The following is a 27880-nucleotide window of genomic DNA, read 5'->3' on the forward strand; positions in this document are numbered from 1 at the left end:
ATATTAACAATATTATTTATTGACTCGTTTAACTTAACCTCCCCCTCTGTATCATGGGCTAGGTTGGACCTGAGGAAGGTTCTTCCCAGATTTTCTTAAGGCCCAGCTGATGAGAGCACCTCACTTACTGAGGTCGAAACAGTGAACTCAAGACCCTTGGTAAGAAAGTGGACTTAGACATCACTGGGAAAATGTTTCCTGTTCCTCACATCACTGAGGTTACTGTGAAATAACTCGCTGTGGTAAAAGGTGGGTGGTGATTCTTCTTTATGTGCTCCCTTTCAGTACCCCAACCCCATGGATAAAAACGTCATCTCTGTCAGAACTGTGGAGGAAAGACGAGGTAAGTTCTCTGCATCGACCTCCCTTCAGTGGCGATCATTCAGTGACGCTGATTTTTGTAAAGATGTGTGTTTGTGTGTGTGCGGGCTGCTATGTGTTAAGCAGGTGTGTCTCTGTGTTTGAGGTCACTGGTGGAAAAGAGCGCCAGCAGTAACAGCAAGAGAAGACTTGCCTACTATGCTCTTGTCCCTGTCTCAGTTAACCATTGATGACAGTTTTAACAGCTAACATTTTTGAGCACTTACTAAATGGCAGGCACATTTTCTTTTATTAACTCACGTAATCTTCAGAAGAGTGTATGGGGTAGGTATTATTATTACTCCTATTTAATGAACAAAGAAACCAGGACAGAGGCAGAAAGAACTCGCCCAAGGTTGCATGGTTAGATCCTGCTATCATATATCATTTTATAGATGGCAAATGGATATGATTAATAAATAGCATGTATGTGAGATATGATTGTAAAGTGATTAGAGTGTGGAGTCACATCTGTGCTTAATATGGTTCATTATTGACTAGAGCAGGGGTTGATAGATTGGGTTGACAGATTATGCTTGTGTGGCCTGCTACTGTAAATAAAGTTTTATTGGCACTCAGCTATGCCTGTTTGTTTAGATTGTATCGATGGCTGCTTCCTTGTGGCAACAGCAGAGTTGAGTTGTTGCAACAGAGACTACATGGCTCACAAACCCTAAACCATTTACCCTCTGGCCCTTTGCAGAAAATGTTTAGTGACCCCTGGACTAGAGTAAGGGAATCTTAACTGTTCCCTGTCACTCACATTTCCTGCAGAAGCGGTTTCACGTTCTGTATTTGAACTTGAGAACTGGGCCGTGCAGGGCCCTGTAATGACGAACATAATCAATGTCTGAACCTTTGGAGACCCCCAGACTGTGGTCGAACGTGTTCCTGAGTCTCCTGAGGAGACATGTGAGAAGCTACTGTTCATTGTGTGACTCTGAGGCCTTGTCTGTGCTTGGTGAACAGGACACTGTCTTTTGCTTGTGAGGTTATTTACTGCACGTCTATAACTCTTACAAATATATTAAAAAAAACATTTTCTCAGGTACCTGCACTCAGTGTGGGAGGAACTTGTTATTTGGCATCAGAGAAATCTGATTTTGAGTCCTGATTTTGTTACTATTTATATAATCTAACTTCTTGCAGCCTCAATTTCTTCATCAGTTAAATGGGCAGGTAATAAACCTGCTTTTCGATGGTTGTGAAGATCAAATGAGAGAACAGTGGACACATGCCAGAGTGGTATAGGAACGCTAATTAGGATTGCTACCAGTACAAGGGCATCTTGGCTGCCAGGAGCAGCTCGTCCACTTTCAGGACGTGTGCCGCAAACGCTGGATGAGACGGCCAAAGGGGTGCCGGGTGGCAGAGAAGACGAACCAGTTTCTCACCCTGTCAGCAGCTCGGAACAGTCAGAAGCTCGGAACAGTCAGAAGCTCGTTTGCACCGAGACCCAGGGATCCTAGAGCCAGAGCTGCGGGAAACCTCGCAGGGTGTGGCCGAGTCACAGTCACTCCCAGAGCAAACGGAAGCACTTCGAAGTTTGTCTTTTTCTCTTACATGGTCTCCCTTTCTCATAACTCACATTTACTGATTTTTTTACATCCCTGGTGCTATTCTGGAAACTTCCTTCCAAAACAGAGTAATTCCAGTCACAGGGAGCCTGTGAGAAAAATGTATGCTTAATATAATTAATTGTAAGTTTAAATTTTGTATCCAGAAGTCTGGGCTTGAAAACATGTTTGGTTCAGACGGTGGCAGAACCTGGCGCTCGCTCGCTCTCTCTCTCTCTCTCTCTCTCTCTCTCCCTCCCTCTCTCGTTAAAACATTCTCTGTGTGTGAGTTGAGCAGGGGGCTCATTGGCCATTGTCATTGGCATGCATAGCAGTGACCAATTTGTGATTCTTTCATCGTTGACTTGAGAATGTGCACTTGTGAGTGGCTGTCATGCATGTATTCCTTGATCACAGATGAGTGTGTTTGGAGTGAGCTGGCCCAGAAAAGTGGTCAGAGACACTAAGTGTTGAGTTAAACATTTTCTTTAGGATTTCTACCTCTAGAAAATTGAGGTTGACATTAAAAGTTTTATTGGTCTTGAGACTAAGAGTACATTTCCTTAAACGTTTCTTTGAGTGTAAAATTTTTCTGTTTCTAGATGTATCAACAGGAGTCATCTATAGAAAGAGGATAGCAATCTGTCGAAATGTGGTTCCAGAAATTTTAAGGAAGGTAAATTCATTTCAAAATTTTACCAGCTTTGGTGTAACATTGGGTAGTTTTCCAGTAGTCATGGAAAGAGCATTCTCTGATGGAAAGGGGTGCTCCAACTTTCCCGGTTCGCCTACCTCACGGCCCTTCAGAGGAAGAAGGCCCTTCATTTCCACCCTCGGTTCTGGCTGCTGCCCCCAGAGAGAGCTTTTCCCTCAGTTCCCAGGTCTCTCTCTTTTCTGGAAGGCCCTTAGAGGACGTAGAGCTGGTCTGCAATTATTTTAAAGATGCCTTGGACATTTTATGCGAAGTGACCATCTTTCCCTATCTGTCCGTGGTTAGATATGACCCTTAGGTAAGAAGGATCAGATGGTAAATATTTAGTGAGATCTTTAGTAAGGGAGATTAAAGCTCCCTTTTTATTTCCCTGTCAGAGAACCATTATTTCGGAGAGTATAATGTCCTCAGTGCTCTCTGTAAGCCCTTTTGTGTATGTTTTTGCAAAGTGATGGCATTGCTCACTAAATCTTCACAATGGCAAATTGTTTTCTCTCTTTGGAATCCTTCAGCACACCTGGTGATTGTTGAGGAAAAGGTAAGTGGAAATTTTTAATCATGTTGCTCAGAATCATTAGGAAGTAAGAGGAGACCATCCTGATTTACACTTTTAAAAATGTCTCAGATGAGCGTTTCAATCCGGAAGTGATTCTACCTGTGCTGTGGGACCCAGTGGGGCTCCTGCCTATTACCTTGCAAATTACATCGCTGAGCTGTATGTAGAATAAGTGTCAGCTTCTTCTGTCACTTCCTTATCACGAACTAAGATGCTGCCACATGGTTGTGTGGAAAGAAAGGTGATAGGACAGTGGAAAGGAACTTTCTTTTATTGTTCAGATGGTAAAATGTGTTGCAATATGGGCAGCAAATTATTCTGGGCGTTTTCCACGGAGTGTGTACCCTGCCTGCTTTGCTCTATATATATGCCTTGAATCTATTATTTAGAAAGGCATTCCACTTTGTGTTGTATCTCAATTCTTAAATAATTTAAGGACACCTCTGACTTCTACAGTTCTGCCTTTGTTGTTTTCCATGTCTCTTCCACCTAGGAGAGCATACATTTCGAGGTATTGAACAGGGTTTAAAATGAAGAAAATATTTTACCTGCTATCAGCCTGCACGTGAGCCCGTAAGTGGGCCCAATTAGAATCCATCAATTTAAGAAGGCCATAACCGGCCCTAGAGGAGACCTGGAGGAGGCTGTAATTTGCTTAGTGTTTAGCAGCTAGGGAGCTCAGGCTAGGGACTGTGCAGCCTGCATAAATCCTGGGCTGTCTGCACGTCCTCACCAGCATTTAGTAAGGTCGCAGCATGCTTGATTTTGAAGGACTTAGAGCCATTGGTGAACCTTCATCCATGTATCAGGATCACTTGTCCTCTTAATTATCCAAGACCGGAAGTGCTTCTGGGCACAACCCTCACGTAGCCTGCTCTTCCTAAACTGAGAAAGCCCTCCTTCCTCTGTTGGACAGGTGAGCATTTTAAAGGTGCCCGACATCCAGTTAGAAGAGGAGTCGTGGCTCAATCCTCAGGAGAGAAACATGGCTATACAGAGTCACTGCCTTACGTGGGCCCAGTATGCATCCATGAAGGAAGAGTCTGTCTTTCGGGAAAGTGTGGAGAATCCAAATTGGTAAGGTCACCTCTGTGTGTGTGTGTGTGTGTGTGTGTGTGTGTGTGTGTGTGAAGATGTGTGTGTACACGTAGGGGGGGTGCAGGGATGCACAAATGCACACATGTATTAAAAAGCTGTGATTTCATCCTTTTAACCTCTGTTTACAACTCACATAAATTGCACATTATGAATGTTTAATCACACGAGTAACTAATGAATAGATTTCCCTTTGGAGGGAAAATGATAGCACTCAATGCCTTTCTGGCCACCCTATTACATCCTGATGTCTTTTGCCTTCTCCAGAGGCAACGAGGGATATTACCGTGCTCAGTATTGTTCTAGACTTTTAAAAGATACTTTTAGGTACTTACATGTGTACCCACAGAGCCTGTATACTGTGGTTTTGTATATGATTTTATACATACATACTTTCATTCTTTGTGAATCATTGTGCCTTTACCTTTTTTGTTTAATAGAACATTTCTAAACTTTATCCATTATATGTATAAAATATAGCATATTCCTTTGAACTGCTGCATCAACTTCAACCTTTTAATCATACATATTCTATTTAGCTTTTTTCTTTTTGACAAATGTTCTGGTGGTTTTCAGTTTCTTTTTATTACAAACAACTCTGCAGTATTGGTCAGGCATGTGATCCTTGTAAGTGCTGTATGAATGTTTCTCTGAAGTAGAATTTTGAACTCTCAGTTTTATTGAGGTATTATTTACATATAATAAAATTTATTCTTCTTAGTGTATAGTTCTATGAGTTTTGACAAAGATCTATACAGATGTGTAATCACTGCCATAATCAAGCTCATTGGAGGTATATTTTTAAAAGTTATATGTCAAGACAATTCAATGGGGAAAGAATATTTTTTCAACAAATGGTGCTGGCACAATTAAATATTCACAAATGAAAGAATGAAGTTGGACGTCTGCCTCACACCAGATACAAAGTTAAGTCAAAATAGGTCAAAGACCTACATGTAAGAGTTAAGACTGTACAACTCTTAGGAGAAAACATAGGTGTGAATCTTTGTAATCTTAGATTAGACAGTGGTTTCTTAGATATGACACCAAAAAGCCCAAACAACAAAACAAACATAGGTAAAACTGATTGCATCAAATTGAACACTTTTGTGCTTCAAACGATACTGTCAAGAAGATGAAAACAGCAGTCCAGAGAATGGGAGAAAATATTTGCAAAGTTTATATCAGATTAGGGTCTAGTATCTGTCATATCACTGTCACAACTTAATAATAAAAAAGACAACCCAGTGAAAAGATGGGCAAAATTTTGAGTAGGTATTTTCCAAAAACCTATACAGATGGCCAATAAGCGTCTGAAAATATGCTCAACGTCACTAGTCATAGGAAGATGCAAACGAAAACCACAATGAGATACCACTTCAAACGTGCTAGGGTGGCTGTACTGAAAGACACACAGTAACAAGTGATGGAGAGGATGTGGACAAACGAACCCACATATACTGCCAGGAAAGTGCAGCTTCTGTAAGAGAACAGTTTGTCAGTGCCTCAAAAGTTAAACAGAGAGTTATCATTGGCCCAGCCTTTCTACACTGTGTTGAAAACGTGTCCACGGAAAAACTTGGCATAGCACCGTTACTCATCATAGGAAGAATAGGGAAACAAGCCAGATGTCCATCAATTGGTGAAATATGAACAAATGTGGTACGCCCATACAATGGAATGTTATTCAGCCATAAAAGGAAATGGAGCAATGATTCATGTTACAACATGGATGAAACTTGAAAACATCATGCCAAGTAAAAGAAGCCAGTTACAAATGTCCAGATATTTTATGAGTCATTTTGTCTGAAATGTCCAGAACAGGCATAGGGGTAGAAAGTAGATTCCTACTCTGGGCAAGGGGGCAAGGAGAGTAGGGGATGACTTTGAATGGGTATGGAGTTTCTTTTTGGGTGATGAAATGTTCTGGAACTAATGGTGGTGGTTGTACAATTCTGTGAATAAACTAGAACCACTGGGTGAGTTTTATGGTATGTGAGTTACAGCTCAGTAAAAGAAGGCTGTATGGTGTGTCCTCAGGGCACACACATTTTTAGTTGACACAAATTCTGTCAAATTTCCTCCAATGTGTTAATACATTAATTTATACTCTCATCAGTGGTACCTGAGCATTTATCTCCCTACAATATTGCCAGCACTTAATATTAACATATTTTTCAATTTTGCCAATATAATGAATGAGAAGTGATTAGTTATTTTGAGATAGGCTTAAAAATAGAAACAAAATATAACAAGCCCCAAATGTGAATGGTGATTGTTACTGTGAACTGTGACTTCAGAGGGTCATTTACTGCATTTTTTGGTATTGTCCTGTATGGTTTGAAATTTTTTAAAATTGTGTTCCTATCATTTTAATGGAAACATTAAGACCCTCAAATCCAAATAACTAAAACCCAAAAATCTTAAATCCATTCTAAAGCTCTGTCCCTTGTCCAAATCACTACTGCTCCCCACAATTCCAGATATGCCATGATAGTTCCAGAATGCCGTGCACTGAATGGGTGTGAATGGCACGTCTTAATCGCATCTGTTGGGTTTGCTTTGAACAGTGCATTAGTTGTTTTTTTTTTTCTCAGTCTCCCTGCTGACAAGAACCTCACATAGAGCTTAGATATTTGGGAGTAAGCATAGCCAGCGAATAGAGCCTTTTTTTTTTTTGTATATAGAAGTAAAAGGACAGAATTGTCTCATTTTATGAGACACAAAAACACAAAAGTCTTTCATTTCATGTACTTTGTTTCAGCCTCAATTTTGTCAGTTATCCTGGCCATTGGCTAGCCTGAAAAGCTGAACCAAACCTTCATCAGTGAGATATAAAATAATTGGCTCTCAAAGGCTAGGTAGGGAAGACATCCTTCAGGATTCTTTTCCTTCGTATATTTTTTAAAATCTTATTTTTTAAATTGTCACTCTTATTCTGGAAAAAATGATACATGCATCTTGTACAATATATTAAACAGCTCTGGAAAACGAAGAAATAATTGTCATCACCTAGCAATAGTGCGCGTGATTTTCTTGGCTCATTTCTAATAGGCATTTAGGTTTTTGGCTATTACAAGCAATGCTGTGATGAAATCCCCATGATTACACATTTCCCCATGTACTCAATGACCTTTTAAAGTAGATGGAGCAAAATGGGATTTCTGGGTCAAAGGTTATGTGCATTTTATCTTTTCATACATATTTCTAGATTCCTCTATAGAAAGATGTGACCGATTATACTTTCCTTTTTTATTTGGTTTGTTATATTCTTGTCCTCTCCAACACACTCTCTTTCAGATTCCTGACACAGTAGGCCAATATTTATTGACACTTGCTCTGTCAAGGTCAAAGCCAGATTCTTCACCGGCAGTGTTTTGAAGCTTAGGTTGAATAACTTGCTCAAGGTGATAGAGTCAATGAGTTGCCAAGATGTGAATCCGGTTGTCATGGACTTGATACCTGAGCAAAGAGGCTGGTAGCAATAGGGACTTTTCTAAGGAATGGGTTTATAGGAAACTGCAGGGTGCTTTGGATCCCAGGTTACGTATGAATGGTGGGTTTTGTCTTTTTAGCACCATGTAGCTACACGAAGGTTTCTGAGCAAGGGATGATGTGATGCAAGCTGTGAGCCGGACTCTAGGAAACATATTTTCTTAGCTCTTGACATGGATTTAGAAAGGCACTTCAGGCAGGTGTCTGAGTGAGGTAATCTTGGGGGGATGGCAAAGAAAGGACACATGATTATTTTCATTCCCTCCTTTGCCAGGGAACGTGAGAGTAATGGCTAGCCACGGCACCCAGAGATGAAATATGGACAATTTGTTTAAAAGAAAAAAAACAGCTGTCACGGCTGCTGAGTCTAAAATTAGACCTGGACGCTATGTGTTGGTTAGCAGGTGCGGGTGTGATGGGAAACCAGATGTCATCCTGTCCTTGAGCGTGGCCTGTCCCCACTGCCGAGATGAGCTCGCAGTGGTCTTCCCGTGGACTCTGACTGCGCCTCGCCCTGTGTCTCTGTGTGCAGGCCCAGCGTGGGCTTCCTGCTGACGCCATCGAGGTGCCTCCTTACTCAAGAGCCCCTCCGCCTCCCCCCATCTCTGTCACCATGCAACGGTTTTCTAACGTGCTTTCTTCCTGTAATTGACTTCACTGGACATGTTCTTCCTGCGGTTTTTAGGAAGTGGAGTTTATCTCCTTTTTGGGAGACACAGTTGATGTGATGTGTTCCACTTTCATCCCACTTTTCCGGAGCCCAGCTTGGCACTCTGTGCCCCAGAGAAGCCCTCCCGCACTTACTCTGTCCTTTCTGCCCTATCAGTCAGGCTGCCTTTCAGCGCCAGTCACAGAAGTCCTGGCTCAGGCAGTGCCAGCTGGCACTTACATATGTTTACTGTGTGCTAGGCACTGTTTTAAGTGCTTGATATATGTATGTGTGTGTGTTTATACACACAGACACCTGCATGTGTATGGGTATAGATGTATTTAATCTTCACAAGAACCCTATGCTGTTGGAACTGTTACCATCCCCAGGTTACACACTGAAGTAACTTGCACAAGGCCAGATGACCACTCAGTGTCAGAGCCAGATTCAGACCTAGGCAGTTTGGCTCCAGAACCCCTGCTGTTGACAATGACCCTGCCCCTCCTGTCAGAGAGGAACTGTATTATCTCGTAACGAGGTGCCCTGTGGTGCCCGAGCCCCTGTGTATCCGCTGTTTTTCAAGTTGGGTCTCCTCATGACTGCCAGTGGCAACTGGGGTTATCGTACTTCTTTGTCCACCGTTAGTGAGGAAAAGGGACCTGTGAGAGGGAGAGAGCCTGTCTCCCAACCAAGGTCCTGCCTCTAAATCTGTTCAGCTGTGGCCTCTGGACCATTAAAGGGGATCAGAGGACTGCTGGGGGCTGATTGGCCCTGACCAGTCTGGATTGGCCCCCAGAGCTGGGGGTCGTCGGGTCAGTCCCCCTTGAAACCGAAGGCCTGCATGGGGGAGGGATGGGCACTTGTACAAAAGTAATTGGAGGACACTAGCAAGGAGGAAACGCTGCACACCCTTGTCGCCATGGTGCCTCTTGTCTTTGTTATGCTTTGGTACAAGTAACACAAATTTACTCCAGACTGCAAATGAATATGGGGATATCTGTACCTGTAAGCGGGCCTCCCGGGGGAGAGGGAACGGAGCTGGGAAGCCAGTGGGAGCTACAGCAGCCTCGCAGTGTCTTGTCTTCCCACACCTGGCTCGTTTGTCCATCGGTTCCCAGATCTGCTGTACTCCCGCGGCCCACCTGGCTGCTCTCGACTGACCGTACAGGCTCTCCTGTCCTGGGCTCTGGGAACTGACTAGGCCTTGGCTAGGAAGCCCACAATTGATGTTACCTCTCTAAACCTCAGTTTCCTCGTCAGTGTGAAGGGGATAAAATCCCTGCCTCAGAGGGCCGCTGTGACAATCAAGTAGATAGTGCACGTGGGGAGCTTAGAACAGTGCCTGCTCATAGTGGTCAGTAAATGTTCATGCTTAGTATTATTGCCTTTATTATTGTTATCGTCAGAGCCTTGAAAGTCCACACGACTCTAACCTTCAGACTATATTAGCTTAATACAGAAACAGTGTTTATAGCTGTTTGCTTGTAGGTTGCAGGAAGATATCCCGTGCCGTGATTTTGAGTTCATTCAGCACACCATCCCTGGAGATAAGAACTCTTCAGTTCTCGAGCCATGGGAGGAGGATCCCTTCTGTGTTAATTCCCGAGTGAGATTTGGGCACTGGAGAGAAGGCACCTGGGGTCCATACACACATTTGGCAGGGACTGGATTCGCCTGTGTTTGCGTTTTCTCCTTGGTCCGTGCGGGCGGCAGTGGCTGCCGCATACCCAGGTGTCGTGTTCGGCGCTCTGAGGAGCTGCCTGAGTTCCCAGAGTCAGGAGCGCAAGGCTGACGCGTGATGTTCCCTTGGACGCTTGTGCTCTATCAGAACATAGAAATAAAAAAAAATAAAAACGGAAAAGTCAGCTCTTGTGGGAATGGGCCTTATTTAATGTGTCCAGCAGGACACAGGCCTTTTCTTTTGGAGGTTTAGAATGGAGTATATTGTTTTAGAGTTCTCAGAAGGAAAAGTCATGATTTCTGTTCTCCAGAACCTTCCATTCTGAGATAAGTGTATTCATTTCTTATGATCTGGGATTTGCTTCTGTTCTTTAAAATACATTTATTTGTTAGCCTCTGGTTCTCTTCCTTATTTTTCATTGCACTATGTGGGAATATAACTGATATGCATTTGATTTGTTTTTCATAATGGACATTTACCTTATTCAAATAAAGTAAAAGATAAATCATCTTGTAAAAGTATTTTCTTGGGCTTTGCTTTTTCACTATAGTGGTTGGTGTCTCTGTGATAGCTATTAGTGTCTCTGTTATCTTGAAGCAAGGTTTAGGTTATCACCATCAGTGGGCACTCACTCTTTATGATGTTGCAGAGCTGGGTGTTTTTGCTTTTGAGTAACAAGGGCATTCTTCCATTCTTGCATCGAGCACCCTCATGGCCCATGTCTTCACCTTCCTATGTCTGAGACTTTCTACTTAGCCATTGATGCTTACAGGTCAGACTTCTGAGATTTAAAAGTACCCAGGCTAGTAGAGTGTGCATTAATCACATCTGAATATGGCGATTCAACTTCTATAAAATATCGAAAAATTTTCTCCTGGAATGTAGTGAAAGAAACAAGCCAAAGTCAATCTTTACACACAGATTAAATTAATGGGATGAGCAGCTGTTGTTAGTTCTTATAAATGTTCCTTATAATTGAAGCTACTCATCTGAATAGTCTTCATTCTGTGAATAAGGTATACAGTGTTTTAAATTTTTTATTTTTCAACTCCTGGATTAAAACATTTCAAGTCTCAAATTTTCATCTGGTGAATCACAAGTAGGATAATTGCATGTTTCAAGGGACTAATTGTTGGGCATTTTTTCTTCGTGTGTCCGTTTCTTTCCTTACTCTGAAATCTTTTCTTTGTTTCCAGCAGCAAATCTGACGTTTCATTGACTTGCGTGTGTTCAGTACTGGCCTTTGCAGTTGACCTCCAAACTTGCTTCCCCTGCAATATTACAATATTCTGGCTCTGTGAACTTTACTTAGGTATTATTTCTAATCTCCAATCCTGGTGATAAAAAGCTAGAAGGTACAGTGACCTAATAGCCTGAATAAATAATCACTGCATTTGTCCTAAAACATGACTCCCTGTACTGACATTGACCTGGATCTCCCACGTACCAGTGGGTGATCAAACAATTAGACTGCACTGTCAGTGACGGAAAGCCAGGCACCAAGGCCTTCTCCATGTAAATATAACGTCTGGGCAGGAGCCTTCTTTATGGCTCAACAAGACTGCTCTCCCAAAGGTACTCGCTTGCTCTTTATGTTGGTGTTCCCGTCATAGGTCTTCTCTGTTTTCCATTCTGCTGCACCTGTGCCTCTGGCGACTGGCCCTGTGCTTGGCTCGCAGAGGAGGCCTCGTGGCCATTCGTGGAATGGGTGATGAAGGACCATCTCCTCAAGGGGTTGCAGATAGTGCTTTTCATGGGCTGAAATGGGGATGAAGGGAGGGAAGTGCACAGGGGTGGAACTGGCAGGAGGGGCAAGTGAGAATTGGGGAAGTCTGACAGTATTGAGTAAGAAATTCCGTGCAGTGGTCCCCATCTGGGGAAAGCGGAAAGGCTGGCCCAAGCTTCCTCACAGTGTGATGTGAAGGGTTAATAAGAAATGGGGATGCTGTGTACTTGGAGTGTATAAGGCACTAGATAAATGAAAGTTGCTCTTGGAGCTGATGGTGAATATAAATGCTGTGTTCAAAGAGGGGAGAGCCCTTAAAGTACTAACTTTGAAAAATGGAGTAAGCTGTTTTGTTGAAAATGATGGTGATGATTGAACTGGAAACGATGGTGTTTAGCCCAGAGAACATTCTGTGCCGTTTACAAGTAAGGGCTTTTCCAACTAGTTCAGTGAATGCCTGTGGATTTATTTTCCATCCTCGTGTACCCTTGGTTTTGAGTTGTGTGTTAGGGCAGGGGTCAGGGGGGAGGTTAAGCCTGTAGAAGATTCTAGGTTTGTGGGCTTGGGCTATTTTTGGAAATGGATGTTTTAGAAAACTCCTCCAGGTAAATCTGTTGAGCAGCTTGATTTGAATGCCCCTGCTATGCAGCCAGTGTCCCGCAGTCCCAGCGGTGCACACGCATCCAGCTGGCAGCCCTCCGGAGCTCTCCTTTGTGCGGCGTCCCTGCTGCTCTCATGAAGCACGACCGGTCGATCATCTGGCTCCCCAGGAAACAGGGAGCACTTTTCAGCAGCAACACGCTGTTGAAAAGTTTAGCCAAATTCAGATGAGGGCCCTCCAATGTTGAATTTATGCAAGAGAGGAGTTATCCGTGGAAGTAGGATGAGGAAGGGCGATTTGAGTTTGATTAGTGTCAACATTGTGTTGTGTTCCTTCGGTGTGGCAGATGCTAGTTTTTTTTCTTTAGTTTCCAGCATCTGTAGTAAGTAAAATGTTTGGGTGTTAAAAATTGTCATATTTCATCAACCTGGCGTGGATATCATGCAGAACAGCATAAAGGCCATGAGACAACAAGCAGGAGCCCGGTGACAGTCTGCCTTCACTAAGGCTCTGCCTCTTCTATCAGCTGGAGCATCAGCACCTGGGAGCTGGGTGGCCCTCTTTCTAAGCCAGGCTGATGTTAGCAGCTAAGCAAAGAGATGGAAAATAAAACTGACAAGCTGAGTTCGGTTTCCTGGTTTTCATTTACAGCTACATTTGGAGACATTTTCTGTGCTGGAAGGGGAGGCTGCTGTATTTCCCATGCGTCTGACCTCTAGAGGCTTGTAGCGCTGAGAGGAATGGAGGTGTTCATTCCTCGCCGGCTCCGCTCAGTTCTCCCCCCTGGTCTGGCAGCCTCCTGTCTGAAGTTAGGAAAACCTTCCAGCCCTCACATAGGTCGAGTTTGGAGGACTCTTGCTCCAAGTTTTCTTTATGATATTTAAAACTAATGCTTTCTTTTTTTCACACGTATTCCATGTTTGTGGTAGAAGAGTTACAAAATACATGCAAGAAAAAACCCAAAATATGTTCATGCCCTCTGTAGGTATGTCCTCTTTCTAGTTAGGGACCCCAGAGGAAACCAATATTCTGACCTCCATCCTTATCGATTAGTTATGCCTGGGGGTTGATCTTCACATAGGGGGTTGATGGAATCACATAGCCTGTCCTCTGTTATTTCAGTTTTCTTTTGCTCTGCATCATGCCTGTGAGCATCCTCTTATTTATGTGTGTCAATAGTTTGTTCTTTAATTGCTCTGTAGCATTCCACTGTAGAAGCACGCTGCAGTTGCAAGAATTTATTTACTCATTTTTACAAACACGAAATCAGACTGTATGTGGCATTCTGACTTTTACATTATTTGTCATTACACCTGGGACTATCCTTATTAAATGTGTGATGTTTGCAAATGATTTTCATGGCTAATTATATGTATTTATTGTATAAAATTATTTTAGTGTACTTTGTTAATGTCTTAATTTTGGAGCATTTGCATTATTTTCCACGATTTGCTCTTATAAATAAGGATGTGGTGAATATCTTTATAGGCTTGTCTAAGCTCTCATCTAAGATTATTTGCTTAAGCAGTATTATTAGAGGCTGGTGTTGTTTCCAAGGATTCCCATGTGTTTGAGGCTTTTATTGGGCATCGTTAAACCGAAACTTGCATTCTTAAGCATCTCAGAAAACTCCCTAGGGGCGTGGCGGTTGGCAGTGGTATACAGGCCTGTATTTGAAATGGGATCAGGAGCAGCTACACAATTTTAGGGGCAAAATGAAAATGCAGAGTCCCTTGTCCAAAAACGGTTAAGAATTTCAAAACAGTGATAGCAGGGCGTGCAGCTTAGAGTGCAGCCCTTCTGATAGCAGCGCCCGTGGGACCGCCCCCGTCACGCGTCCGTGGAGCCAGCCCTGATTGCGATGTGTGCACGGGGGACCCGTCCCGACACCGCCTGTCAGACCCGTCCACACTCCGTGGGGTATGGTGACGCTTTATGCCAGCAGCCTGCGCTGCAGAGGTACTTCTCTAGGTGCAGGGCTGTGGGAAGGGACAGGGCGTCTGAGGGATCTGAGGGTAACAGGGTGGGTTCAGATAGTGGCCCTGCCACTTATTTTTGTGTGATCTTAGCAAAATCACCTCTTTGAACCTCAGTTTTTCTTTCATCTGTAAGATATTTTTCTCAACCTCACAAGGTGGTTATGAGAATTAACTGATGTGCATATACATATAAAAGAATTGATATAATGCTTTACCAGAACAGGCTATTCAAAGTGTAATCTGTTATCATTGATGATCAATTCTTAAATGCTGTTTTAAGAGACAGCCACTCTGCCCTATAATATATATTCGCAGTGGGCTGCTTCGTTCCTCTGCCATTTGCTGAGTCCTTAGTGTTACAGCACTTCCTGCTGCCACCCATTGTCAGCAGTGTGGGCATCAGCCCACCAGTTCCTGGGATGGGAGAGAGAGAACAGCCCGGAGGGAGAGGGCTCTCTCCAGGAGCGCAGGTTAGAGAGGCTGGCAGGTGATCGGTTTTGCCAGGCCGCTGTGCAGAAGGTGAGTGCGTGATGTGTGACAGCAGGAAGGCAGAGAGGGCTGGAGAGATGGGAGGCTTCCGGAGCTCCTAGGCTCTGATCACCCACAGGGAGAGGGAGGGACCCCTGCTAAGTGGTGTAGGTGATTGAGTCCCGCCTAGGAGTTAATGAAGTACAAAGGTTTTAGAGCTGACTGGAGCTGGATCTGTTCTGTGGGCATTTAACTTCTCAGGCTCTGTGCTTCTCTTTCCGTAAGTGGGAAAAATGATGATGGTGGTAGTAGATGGAATTATTATTGTTACTGATGTTAGTATTATTAACTAATGCTTATTGAGTTCTTGCCCATATTCCCTTGAGTGCATTACACATACTACGTTATTCACTCTTGGAACAATCTATAAAACAGGTTATTAACCCTGTTTGACAGAGGAAACTGAGCTTCACAGCGTTGTATGAACTTGGCTCCATAGGCAGGCCCTCAGTCGGTGACAGAGATGAGGTGGGGAATCTCAGTTGTTGCCCTTCTGTAGTACACAAATGGGCTTGGTAAGGCAGGGTGGGAGAAACCCCGTATTCTGACACGGTGGCGTATACATGCGAGCTAGACAGTCTCTGCAGGAGTGTTCAATGCAGCAGTGAGACAGTGAGCCAGCAGCTGGCCCGCAGGCCCTGCCTTTCCTCTGGGGCACCCGCTGGGTGGCTGTAGGTGACATCAAAACCATCAGGGTTAGAACTGAGATGTCATCACAACAGGAATGTCTGTGGAACCTTTGGTTCCCATCACAGAGACTTTGATTAAATTCTCATCATGAAAACAATTAGACAAGATCTCCCATTCCTAACCAGTCGATACTTCAAGGGCAAGGTCTCATTAAGAGCTTTGCTTTCCTGGAAACTGCTGTCTTTAGGATTCAGAGCTGATGGCCACGTGCTCTGGGGATTAATTCCTGACCCCTATTTCCTCTGAAGTTTTAGTTTCCCCAGTCCAGAAGGAACCAAAATTTTAAATGACCCAAAGAGTAGGAGACTGATGATACAAACTGCCATTCAGTTTCACAGGGGTGCTGTGAAATTTGAGGTGTCGTGATTCCATTATGTTCTTTGCTGAATTATGTCCGCCTGTGGGCAGAGTGATAGGTGTGACTTAGATACAGGCACTGCGTGAGTGAAGGAGCCTCATTTTACATCGTCTTGCAGATACTGTGGTGGCCTCTCTCTCAGCCAGGAGAAGGCTGCCCCCTACTGACTTCAGCAGGTGGAACTCCAGAGACGGTCCAGTTTCAGACAGAAGAGTTGGGATGTATTACCATTTTCTCCCCTTTTTACCTCCTTTCTTCCTCATCCCTACCTTCCTTTTTTCTCTCTGACCTTTCACTCCTAATGCATTATTTATTTCCTACCACGTGCTAGTCACTGCAATTGGGACTGAAACAATGAAGAAAAAAATATAGGTACAATCATTCAGAAAAAAAAACATTTGGCACAATCTATTAAAATTGAAACTGTGCCGGTCCTGTGGCCCAGATATTTAATTGCTAGGTACTCTAGAGACTCTTGTGCACATGTGTACCTGGATATGTTATAAATATTTTCACTATAGCTCTGTTGATAACAGCCCCGAGCAGGGTCCATTTTAAATATCTATCTTCAGTAGGATGAATAAATAATTTGGAGTATTTTCAAACAATAGAATAAACACTATGCAGCAATGAAAATGAATGAACAGTAGCTACATGCAACAATAAGGGTGAATCTTCCCTGAGCATGTGGGCTTTATTCTCTGTGCCTTAGTAAACAGCCAGTGACGAGATCGGTGTGTGACTTTGGGCAGTGTGTAGGGCGGAGTCTATGCTGGAGGCAGGGACCCTGGTGAGAGGCACTTGGGGTGGTCCTGGAGAGGGGTGGTCCTGGAGAGAGGGGTGGTCCTGGAGAGAGGGGTGGTCCTGGAGACCAGTGGTCCTGGAGAGTGGAAATGCTGTGCTCAACCCAGGCTGTAGCGGGAGCAGGGGGGAGAATGGCATCGACTGGTGAGAGGTGTGAGGAACAAAATAAACATAGCCTGGTGACCGATTGACTGGATTGATTGGAGAGGGAACCGTGTGACATGTTGCTGAGAGTTCTCATCTCGGACTGGGAGGATGGTTATATTATTAAGGGAGGCAGGAACAGGACTGGAGTTCTGAGATGGTAGAAAATGAATCTACATAACATGAAGTTATATGATCTTGGGCAAGTTATTTAACTTGTATTTACCATAGTTTTCTCAGTAAAACATAGAAAAAATGTAAGAGTACCAATCTCAGAAGATAATACCATGTCTGATATGAGAATATACACTGTTACTCTGCAGTGTTTTGAAGAATAGGTGTGACCCAGGTATATAACATCGTAAATGAGATGCAGTCTTTCCTTTAGGCGGAACGGTAAAAGACAGGTGTAGGAAAACTTGAATCGTCTCTTGTCTCTCCAGTGAAACCTAGGACACATCAGAGTTGGGCGTGGGAGAAAGGCTAGGACAAAAGGCACAAAGAACCGAGGTTGCATGGTGTGGGAAAGGAACGCCAACAGGTGATTATTAAACAAGACTTTCAGTGAAGGGTCAGTCAGCAGTTACTGTGTTGCTTTGCTGAAAACAGTTCTTGGTAAGAATAATTATTTATATAAAATGATCATCAGGGCCTTACATTAATATTTTTGGTGATTGCCAAGTAATACATATTTGTTATAAAAATTAGTAAAAAGAACACGTAAATAAAGAACACCTATAATTCTAATGTCCAGAGATACTCTTGTTAATATTTCAGCTCTACCCATTTGTCTGTCTGTCCATCTGTCCGTCCATCCATCCATCCATCTTTTCTTTCTTTTTCTTTAAAAAGAGTTGAAATTTAACTGTATATTGGTGTGTGGCCTGCTCAGTTTTGCCCAGGAACTTACACGGTGGCTTGCCGAGCATGAGGGATTTAGGTTAGCCATGTGAAGTAAGAAGAAAAGGTCCAGTGTGCTTTGTCAGTGAGTTGTTTAGGAAAAGTGCAACAATTTCTTCTCTGGCAGTCTTAAAATATAATAGAATAAATTCTGACCTCGTTGATGGCAAGGGCACGACCCTGCTTTCCTGCCCTGTGATTCTCCTGTATGTGGGAGAACCCCGAGTATGCTTCTCTGAGCACTTACTCCTCTCAGAATTGACAGAAAGAAATATTGCTGTGGGTATGATGTAGGAGAGGATTTTATTAGTCCCTCACCTACACTTGCCTGGAGGACTGACGAGTGCCCCTCTCCCAAGAGGATAAGTCTGCTCGACTACTCATTTTTAAATATTAAAATCACTGTTAAATTCTAGTCTGACTAATCAGAAATAAAGACAGGGAAGATTAGTGTCACATGAGCAGATCATTTTAAATAGGCTTAAATCTAAGAGGTGGAAGCTGCTTTGCCCAGGCTATTTGCCTAGACTATTTATGTTGGATTGGCTAGGACAACTCTGTGTGTGTGTGTGTGTGTGTGTGAGAGAGAGAGAGACAGAGAGAGAGAGAGAGAGCACACGGGTGAGATGACAGAAATGTTCTGAAGGCTTTGTTTTTCTGTGTGTATGGTCTAAATGTAGAGGCTACTGATATTAGAGGATTAGACAGAAGATCTAATTAAGTTAGGTAGGCATTTTACCAAAATCACAGCTCTTTGGATCCGTAATTTCCTCAAAATATTTCTCTTTGTGTCAGTGAACGTGCTCATGTACATAGGCGCACGCGCGTGCGCGCGCACACACACACACACACACACACACACACACACAAGAGGAGACATGGTTCCCATCTCTTTTCCATAGAGGTCTAAGAAGGCAGGAAAATATTTCCTCTCTTGAGTCTTTTTGGTTGTAAAGAAATTTAAATTCATCCCTTTAACAAATGCTCATTGAGTTCATGGAGCTCTGGCACTGCGCTGAAAGTTGGGGATGGGAGAGTGTCTAAAAGCAGGAAGTAGTGACGACGAGCCTCTCGTCAGTGATGCACGTGCAGTAACAGGTTCACGTGCACCGGTTACTGGGTGGCCTCCAAAGAGAAGTCCTGTTGTCTCCAGCAGAAAGGCTAAGCTCCTCCCCCTGAGAAGCCCATCCGTGGCGTGGTCTCCATTGGTCTATCCAGCCTTACCTCCTGCCATCTCCCATGCCCACTTTATCCTCCAGTCATTCCTACGGGAAGGATTAAACTTGTTTTCTTTTTTAAATCCTTACTTGAGCATATTTTTTTTTATTGATTTCAGAGAGGGAGGAAGCGGGGTGGGGGGAGGGAGAGAGAGACAGAGAGACAGAGAGACAGAGACCTCAATATGAGAGAAACATCGATTGGCCGCCTCCCTTGCATGCATGTGCCGCCTGACCAGGGAGTGACCTGCAACCTAGGCATGTGCACTGACTGGGGATTGAACCCACAACCCTTTTGGTGTATGGGATGCCGCTGCAACCAATGGAGCCACCCAGCCAGGGCAAGAATTAAATTTCTTTTCAATCAAAAAGGGTGCTCAGCCCTCATGCCTCTGCCCGGGGCCTGTGGTTCCCTGTGGGGGCGTGCTCTGCCTGCACTGGCTGGTGTGACAGTACTCACCCCTGGGGTCTGCTGGCAGGCCCCGCTGCAGTGATGAGTGAGCGGTCGTGCTCTTCTCTGTCCCCAGCAGCCCCCCATCCCATCTTCCGGCATCCGAAGTCTGCTGCCTTTCCCTTCAGCGTTCAGAGTCAAGTGCGACAGAAACTAGCTCCTTGGGCAGCCCCATCTTAAACCAGAATGTCGGTGTGCATTTCACCCTTCTTTCTTTCACCCTCCGAGTGGAGAAGCCAGGTGTCAGGAGTTTTCTCCTGAAGGCGACGGTGCTGCACTGTGCTGGGTGGACGGGGGCTGCTCGAGGGAAACACACAAACGTTCTCATTCACTTGGACGTGGCTCCGCTTGGCCTGGCACTTGCCTGGGCAGCTGCAGCCTCTTAACGTGTCTGTGCAGTCTCTCAAAGGCAATGGAGTTAAAAGTCAGTGTCGCCAAGGGGGAGTGAGGGCCTGGGCTTCCGGGTTTGACATCTATCTGACATCACTCTCGTGTCATCCACACCTCTCTGTTATGAATTGGACATAATATCAGTAGAACTTTAAATAGGGTAGTGGCCCATCTAATCTGTTTTACCTCCCTTTCCAATCAAGGATTAAGGAAGCTGTTCTGGAGCCCTGATCTGGTAGCTCAGTTGGTTAAAGCGTTGTCCCGATATGTCCAGGTTGTGGGTTTGATCCCTGGTTAGGGCACATACAAGAATCAAATGCATAAGTAATGGAACAACAAATTGATGTTTCTCTCTCTCTTCCTCCCTCCCTTTCTCCCTGTCTCCCTCTGGCTCCCTTTCTCTCTCTAAAATCAGTCAATTAAAAAATGTAAAAAAGAGTCATTCTAAGCTTCTGGCTGTCCTGTCTCTGTCTCTCTCTAGTAATGGGGCTAACATTTAATGAATGCTGACTGCAAGTTAGGTAGTTGGGAGATACGATTATTCTCGATTTACTTGTGAGGAAACTGAGTTAAGAGAATCTTAAGTAATTTACTCAAGGATATAGAGCTGATAATCATCTCAGACTCAATTTTAAAAAGGCGTTTGACAGCATGAAATGGATATCCAATGGATAAATACACACACACACACACACACACACACACACTTAGAATTAGTTAAGTTTGTTTGTTGTGAGTCTAGTAGAGCAACTTTTTAAGATCATTAACTATCCTATCATGGAATTATTTTTAGGTATGACTAGACATTCTGTATTCTTGCAGTTGTTAGAATAATGTGCCCATGTTTTCCCATCTTCTAGCTTCATTGAGATGAAGTTGACTGTCATACAGTATTGTCTAAGTTGAAAATGTACAATGTAATGATTTGACGCATGTGTAAAATGCAAAATGATTACAACAGTAATGTTAGTTAACACATCCATCACCTTTTTTGTGTGTGGTGAGGACTTTTAAAATCTCTCTTAGGAACTTGAAACAAATATTCTTTAGTTCAAATAAGACTGTGGCTTATATTATATAAACTGTAAGTATCTCTTGAACAAAATCTTTTGTTGTAACAGGCAATTATTGAGTTACTATGGATGTAATTTTGTGGTGATTATAAGTGGTTATTAGGCTGTTGGAAATCTCTGTGGTTTAAATATCCATCAGAAATGTATATTTTTGTTTTTTTGCAGGACAGAGTTCATTCAAAGAGGCAAGATTTCAATCACGGGGGCTGGCTTTCTCAACTGCATTTTGGAAACGTTTGCAGGCACATTCTTGAGACAGGGAGCCCAGAAGGTAAGCCTGTATCCATTTGGAACCAACACTAATTCTGAGAAACCATGGATGTTCCTGTTGGGTTCTTGAATAAGGCTCATAAACAGAAGAAGAAAAATACAGTTAATAAACAAATATTTGCAAAAATAATTACCCTCATTAATTATTATATAAATCCAAATAAAAGTAAAAGTGCCATTTGTGGCCTATTAAATTAAAAATATACCAATGAAGCATATGTGATAATATGGAGAATACTTATAGTCTAATTAAGAGAAATAATCAGAATGAATAATTATATTTACAGTTTGTACAATATGATGACAGCTATTTAATTAAAAAGATAATAGCTAATATTTATTGAGTGCTGACTGTGCGCTACTCACTGTGAAAAGAATTTTTATCTATCTCAGTTAAGCCTCACAAACCTTTGGGAAAGCTGTTATTGTCATCCTGGTGTTATGGATGAAGACGGCACAGGAATCCGGAGCTCCTGCTCATCTGTTTCTGTGGTTCTCACACTCTGTCATCGTGGGGCTTAGGCGTCTGGGAAGGGGATTCAGAGGCCACCTCGGTGTTCCAAGGTCCTACATACCCTGTTTTAAGTGGAGCTATTCAGTTTTTAGTCTATGGAATATGACAGTTCACATGAGATTCAGGTATCCTATTTTCTTGCCTAGGGCCAAGTCCATTCCTTATGCATCTTTACATGCCTGTTGCAGGTGTTCTGAAGTGGTTTAAGATTGCATTTATTTTACGATATTGTTGCTGTTATTAATTGTGATTATGAACCTAATCACTTATTCCCAGGATCTACTCAGGACTTATACATATGTTACCTAGTAGGTAGGTTTAATGGATGGGTGAAAGAATTGTTAGGACCCTGGAGATTTTCTGGGCAGTGGACCTTTGTTCTCATCTTGCGATGAACCTGGGCTGAGATGTGTTGGTCTGCAAGGCTGAGGGTGGTGAATGAGTGTTTGGTACTGTGCGTTGCCATAGATGTACTGTGGAGATTGATGATGTCTTCCTGGCCTGGATGAGCATGTGTCCAGACTGGCCGAGCCTGGATAGGACTGGGCATGAAGAGGGTGGTTGAGCTTCTGGAAAGTTTGACCATGACTCACTCAGAAATTATTGCAGGTTTTTCTGCTGTATTGCAAAGTATGTGTTTGTAAAAATCCTTGTTTAGATCAGGAGTGGCAAACTTTTTCTACAAAGAGTCAGTTTAATGTTGAACTTTGTGAGCCAAGAGGCAAAACTGAGATATTCTGTAGGTACTTTATAGCAAGGGAAACAAATTTGTACAAGTTTTATTAAAAATATAATAATAATAATGTTTAGCTGAACTGGGGTAAAAATTAGTTTTCCCTACCATCTGATTGGTTGTAAATGTTTATTTGTAAAAACCATTTGTATCTCCTGGACTCTACAAACACAGGTACTGGGCTGGATTTACCCTCTGGGCTGTAGTTTGCCAACCTTTGCTTTGTATAAATAAATATTATTGGATAAATCCAAGTGGGTTTGATTTTGACCTGTCCATCAATCCAAACCTGTTAACGATTTAAGCATACAGTGGTTTGTACATTCTGATCCTGTGGGATATATAAAGTAGACATTGTCATTCCCATTTTATTGATGAGCAATATCTTGAGGAGACAAGTGCACCCAGTGTGTGTGTGGCTGCTCGCCCACCTTCCTTCCTGGTACAGATATATGTTGAATACCTGTTCTGGGCTAGGCACTGTGTTTAGTGTGGGCTAACTGGGTCTCTTCAGTGCCACAGGACTAGCAGAGGGTGGAGTCTGGACTCAAACCCCACCTTTTATCAACAAGTTTTAGCCCTTGGCACTTTATCTGAAGTGGCATGGTGCAGGCTTTGAGGAGTGGGTAACACCTGTACTCCCAAAGGGTTCTGGCCTCACAGTTGGTTCTGTGCTGGTTTTCCCCAGTATATATTTTTTTTATTGTTGACATTATTACCGATGTCCGCAGTCCTCTTCCCCCTTTGCCTGCCTCCACCCCTCTCCCCCGTTCTCTCTGGCCATCACCACACTGTTGTCTGTGTCCATGGGTCCTGCATGCATGTTTGTTGACTAATCCCTTCACCTTCTTCCATCTAGCTGCCCCCACCCCCCACCCAGGTTTTATGCTCTTGATAGCAGAGAGGGGGTTCTACTAACCCTAGTCCTGGTTTCCTCCACCCCATAGTGCCTTGGACAGTGCTCTGTGTATTCACGTGGGAAGGAGCAGAGGCCCACTGTTGGTTTCCGATGAATACTCTCTGGAAATAATCAAGTGACTAAATTTTTAAAGGGAAGAAACCCAGTGATTTCTCTGTATTCTCACTTATTACGCTCAGAAGTAAGAGTGTATATATATTTTTTTCTGCTGGCTTTTGCCTTTTCCAATTTTTTTAGGAGACTTAGTTTAATTAGTTAGCTTTGCAATTTTAGGAGCTTTCATTCATAAGTGCCTTTGCCTTTTATCTGGGTGTGGTATGTTCCGGCGTCAACCTGATTTCCTGAGAAAACCTGCACAGCTGAGCCTGTGTGAGGTGTTCCTTGTGAGGATGTCACCAAGAGAGTGTTTCAGGTGACTTTATTTTCACTTTAGAACGTTCTCCCTGAGGCTGTTTAGTGCTGGTAAAGGTGGGATATGATGTCTGGTTTTCCCAGAAACAGCAAAGCTAGACACTCAGGGATTTTATATCTCTGCGTTTGTAAATTAAAAGCTGGCCCTCAGTATGGACCCCTACGCCAAGGTCACTTGTGTTTCCATGCCTCAGGGGCTTGTTCACTGACTTTCTCTTCTGCCTTCACCGCTCAGAGGTGACTTGCAATTCAGGGACCTTTCTGACACAAATGCTGACTTTCATACATTACGTGGTCCCCACTTTCCTCTTGGAAAGTAAATAGGTGGGTAGGAGAATGAGGGTTTCCCTTTCATACTCAAGTCAGCAGATAGGTCCTTGAAACAGAAGCGCTTATCGCCCAGAAAAGCCCATTGTCTCGCAAGGAAGCACAAGTCTCTTCACCCCTCTGATCCTCAGTTTCCTTGTCCACAAGTGGGAATTTTAATGCATTGCCACTGACAGGTGAGAAAGCAACATTTGAAAGCTTTCAGTATATTAAGAAGACAGGTCACATATGAGGAGGGAACCCCCCAAAATCTGAAATTTATTTATATAAAGTTGTGTATTTATTCTTATGTGTTTAAACTTCAGTCACCTTCCAGGTATTCTCCATTTGAAGCAGTATACCAATCAAGTTTTTTTTCCCACTGCTTGAAACAGTTTTCGGACTTGTCAATTTTGATGCCTTTTAGTGCTTCTGCCGTTTTTTGTTTCACCTCTTCCACACTGGCAGAACATTTCCCTTTGAGTATTTTTCATCAGGGAAACAAAAAAAAAGTTGCTCAGAGCGAGATCGGGTGAATAGGGAGGGTGGGGCATGGGGATCATGCTATTTTGGTCAGAAACTGCTGACCACTCAGTGCAGTGTGGGCAGGTGCACTTGTACATCACCCACCATGAAATGGGCAAACACACTGAAAGTCTTCAAAGAAAATTCACTGAAGCTGAATGCAGCCTCTCACAGCAGTGCCAGCTGGCACACTGATACAGGTGCGTTCCTAGAACTCACCTAGTGGAGGAAGCCTGTACTGAAGGGGCCTGCCCTCCAGAAGATCATTCTGGGTCTTTTTGGTTCTCACCTATGTGTAAGGTGTTCTCTTTGTCGTTAAGAATTGAAAAAAAATTCTACTTGCATGCTTCTTTTTTACCCTTTCTTTTTATGATTGCATTTTTGTCTTGTTTTGTTTTTGCTCCTCAAAGTCACATGAACATGTACTAGATCTGCAACTGAGAAGTTCAGTTCTACAAACACTCCGGATGTCAGCTGTGAGCCATGCATTGGGTGGCATGCTGGAGACACGAGTAGGAGTAAGACAGCTTAACTCCCTAGACGTCCAGCTCAGGGTAGAAAGCATGACAGGTGATGAATAAACATCTGTTGACGCAAAAATGTATTGAGCCCACTTGGTGTTTAGTGTTCAGCATTGTGCTTGGTACTGACAAGGATATTGAAAAACAGCCAGTGCTTAACAAGAGCTTACTCAACACCAAGCACTGTGCTTGGCATGTATTACCATGTTTATTTATCTAAACGATTCTATGGAATAGGTGCTGTCCCCAGTTTATGCCTAGGGAAACTGAGGTCTCTAACAGCAAAGCAGTTTCCTCGAGGTCACGGAAGTACAGAGTAATGAACTTGGAAGTTGAACCCAAGCCTGTCTGACTCCAGAGTGTGCTGTGGATGACCGCACCACACTGCCACATCCATGGGGTCTGTGCTCAGACTACTGTGTGGGCAGGATGTGAGTGCTTGACCGCGCTGGAGCGAGGAGACATGCTGTGCGCGTGAGGATGGGGCACGCAGAAGCAAGGAGCTCAGTCACCCGTGGAGAACTTGGAACGGACTAAAGGAGTGAGGAGCCCTGATGTTGGTACGTGGAAGGGCCTTTGAGTGGCTACAGAGTGTCCTCCTCCTGTTCAGAGCCCCTAGCCTCTGTTCTTGGCCTAAATGCCATAATGCCACGCAGGTTGAGCGTGTGTTTAGCTGGCGTTTCTGCCATTTTTGCTATAGTCATATGTCCTTTTTCTGCTTTCCCATGGACTGTGGATTTGTTGTGCTTCTTGTTCTGAAAATATTTTTATATTAATATTAAAATATGTATTAAGATTCTTATTGTGGCAAAATATACATGGCATAAAATTTACTACCTTAATCACTTCCAAGGGTACAGTTCAGTGTCACCGCGTCTATTCAGCGGTGTGCAGCCCTCCCCACCATCCGTCTCCGGAACGTTTGCATTTTCCTAAGCAGAACTCTGTAGCCATTAAGTAATAGCTCCCCATTTCTCCCTCCGAGCTCTGGGCAAACACCATTCTGTTTTTTGTCTCCGTGAATTTGACTACCCCAGGTACTTCACTTAAGTGGAATCCTACAATCTTTGTCCTTCTGTATCTGGCTTCCTTCACTTAGATTATGTTTTTAAGGTTTATCTACATTGTAGCATGTGTCAGAATTTCCTTTCTTTCTAAGTCTGAATAATATTCTAATGTGTATATGTATAACTATGTTTTGTTTATCTGTTCATCTCTCGACGGGCACTTCTGGCTGTTGTGAGTAATGCTGCTGTGAACATGGGTGTATAGATATCTGTTCACGTCTCTGCTTTCAGTTCTTTGGATGGATTATATGAGAATTCTATGCTTCATTTTTTGAGAAACTGCTTAAACGTTTGTTTTCGAGGTAGCTACCTCTCTCTGCCCATGCCAGCAGTGGAGGGGGCCCTGACTGTGTATTTTTCTCAGGTCTGCACGGAAGAGGGAGTGCTGTACATACATACGTTCTGCACTCTGGCCACTGCCGCTGCTCAGTGTGCCCTGAGGGGCTTTCCCTCAACCTTGGAGGCATTCCCCTGTCTCTTGACTTGTCATATTCTCTGTCTCTCTGTCCTGATTCACGTTCTGGTGGACAGTTTTGACCCAAGATGGCCAACAGAAGGTGGGTGGAAAGTGTTGAAAAAGGGCCACCGTGTACAGGTAGCACGCTGGATGCCAAGTGTGCATTTTAACATGCCTGGAGATAAGGAAGCGCATTCAAACCAGACCAAGGAAACAGGGAGGAAGACGGGAAGGAAAATAGGGTTCAGTGGCAGTCTGGGACACGTGAAAGGCTTCACACACATTTCTGCAGCTCGGGGAGTAGCCAGCAACTGTGAATCAGGAAGAGGAGGAACGCAGACCAGAGACAAGTCTGACCTCGGGACATTCCCAGGGGCAGGCGTGTCTCCCGTGCTTCCACTTTGGGGAAGGCATTTATTTCTTAGGCCAGTGTTGCTCAACCTTTTCCCCATTATTACCCAATCCCCCTACTAGGAACCTTTTAAGACAGTTTTTTTCCTAACTGCACCCCCTCATGAAATTTTAATACCATAGGTATGTGGATTATCTGTTTATATACTGTATTATGTCTTTGCATTATACACAAAAAGTGTTAGATATTTTTCACTCCCAAGAACAAATTGTCACCTCGTTTTGATAGTGTACTCATTGAGAAAACATGCTTTATGGTGTGCTGGGTATAACTGTCTTTTGGAGTTTTTGCCTTCATCTCTTCAAATCAAAACAGAATATTTATTAGTTCTCCCTCTCCACCCCAAAAAAATTCCAGACCAAAATTAAAAGAACTTTTGGGTGAGCTCTGTGTCATTCTTGGCAAGCCCCACATTTTACTTTTCTGGGAGAGGCTGAAATGAGTTAAACACAGAGAAGAGACTGGTGGTTGCCAGAGGGGAGGGAGGTTTGGGGACCGGGTGAGAAAGGTGAAGGACTTGAGAAGTGCAGATTGGCCACTACAAAATGTCACGGGGACGTGAACCGTAGCGTGGGGGAGATGGTCAGTAATGTGGTAATGCCTGTCTGTGGTGCCGGTTGGATGACAGAAATATCGAGATGTACAATTGGTAGGGTGTATGATTGTCTAGCCACTGTGCTGTACATCTGACACTAATATATCATAATATCGAATATAAATTATAATTGAAAATTTTTAAAAAATTTCAAACAAGATACATCCTGAGTGATGCCAACCCTG

General features: G+C 43.5%; 1 protein-coding gene across 1 annotated transcript in view; it reads left to right on the plus strand.

Annotated features, from left to right (window-relative positions):
• Positions 1-27880, plus strand: part of PRELID2 (PRELI domain containing 2) — a 66552-nt gene that overhangs the window by 11535 nt on the left and 27137 nt on the right. Inside the window, exons 2-5 of the mRNA XM_045828013.1 lie at positions 286-343; positions 2519-2592; positions 4101-4261; positions 21131-21236. Coding sequence (XP_045683969.1) covers positions 286-343; positions 2519-2592; positions 4101-4261; positions 21131-21236 — 399 coding nt within the window. The remainder of the gene's footprint in view (positions 1-285; positions 344-2518; positions 2593-4100; positions 4262-21130; positions 21237-27880) is intronic.

Source organism: Phyllostomus hastatus, unplaced genomic scaffold (assembly GCF_019186645.2).
Source record: "Phyllostomus hastatus isolate PE091 unplaced genomic scaffold, TTU_PhHast_1.1 phas_contig_150, whole genome shotgun sequence".
Taxonomy (NCBI): Eukaryota; Metazoa; Chordata; class Mammalia; order Chiroptera; family Phyllostomidae; genus Phyllostomus; species Phyllostomus hastatus.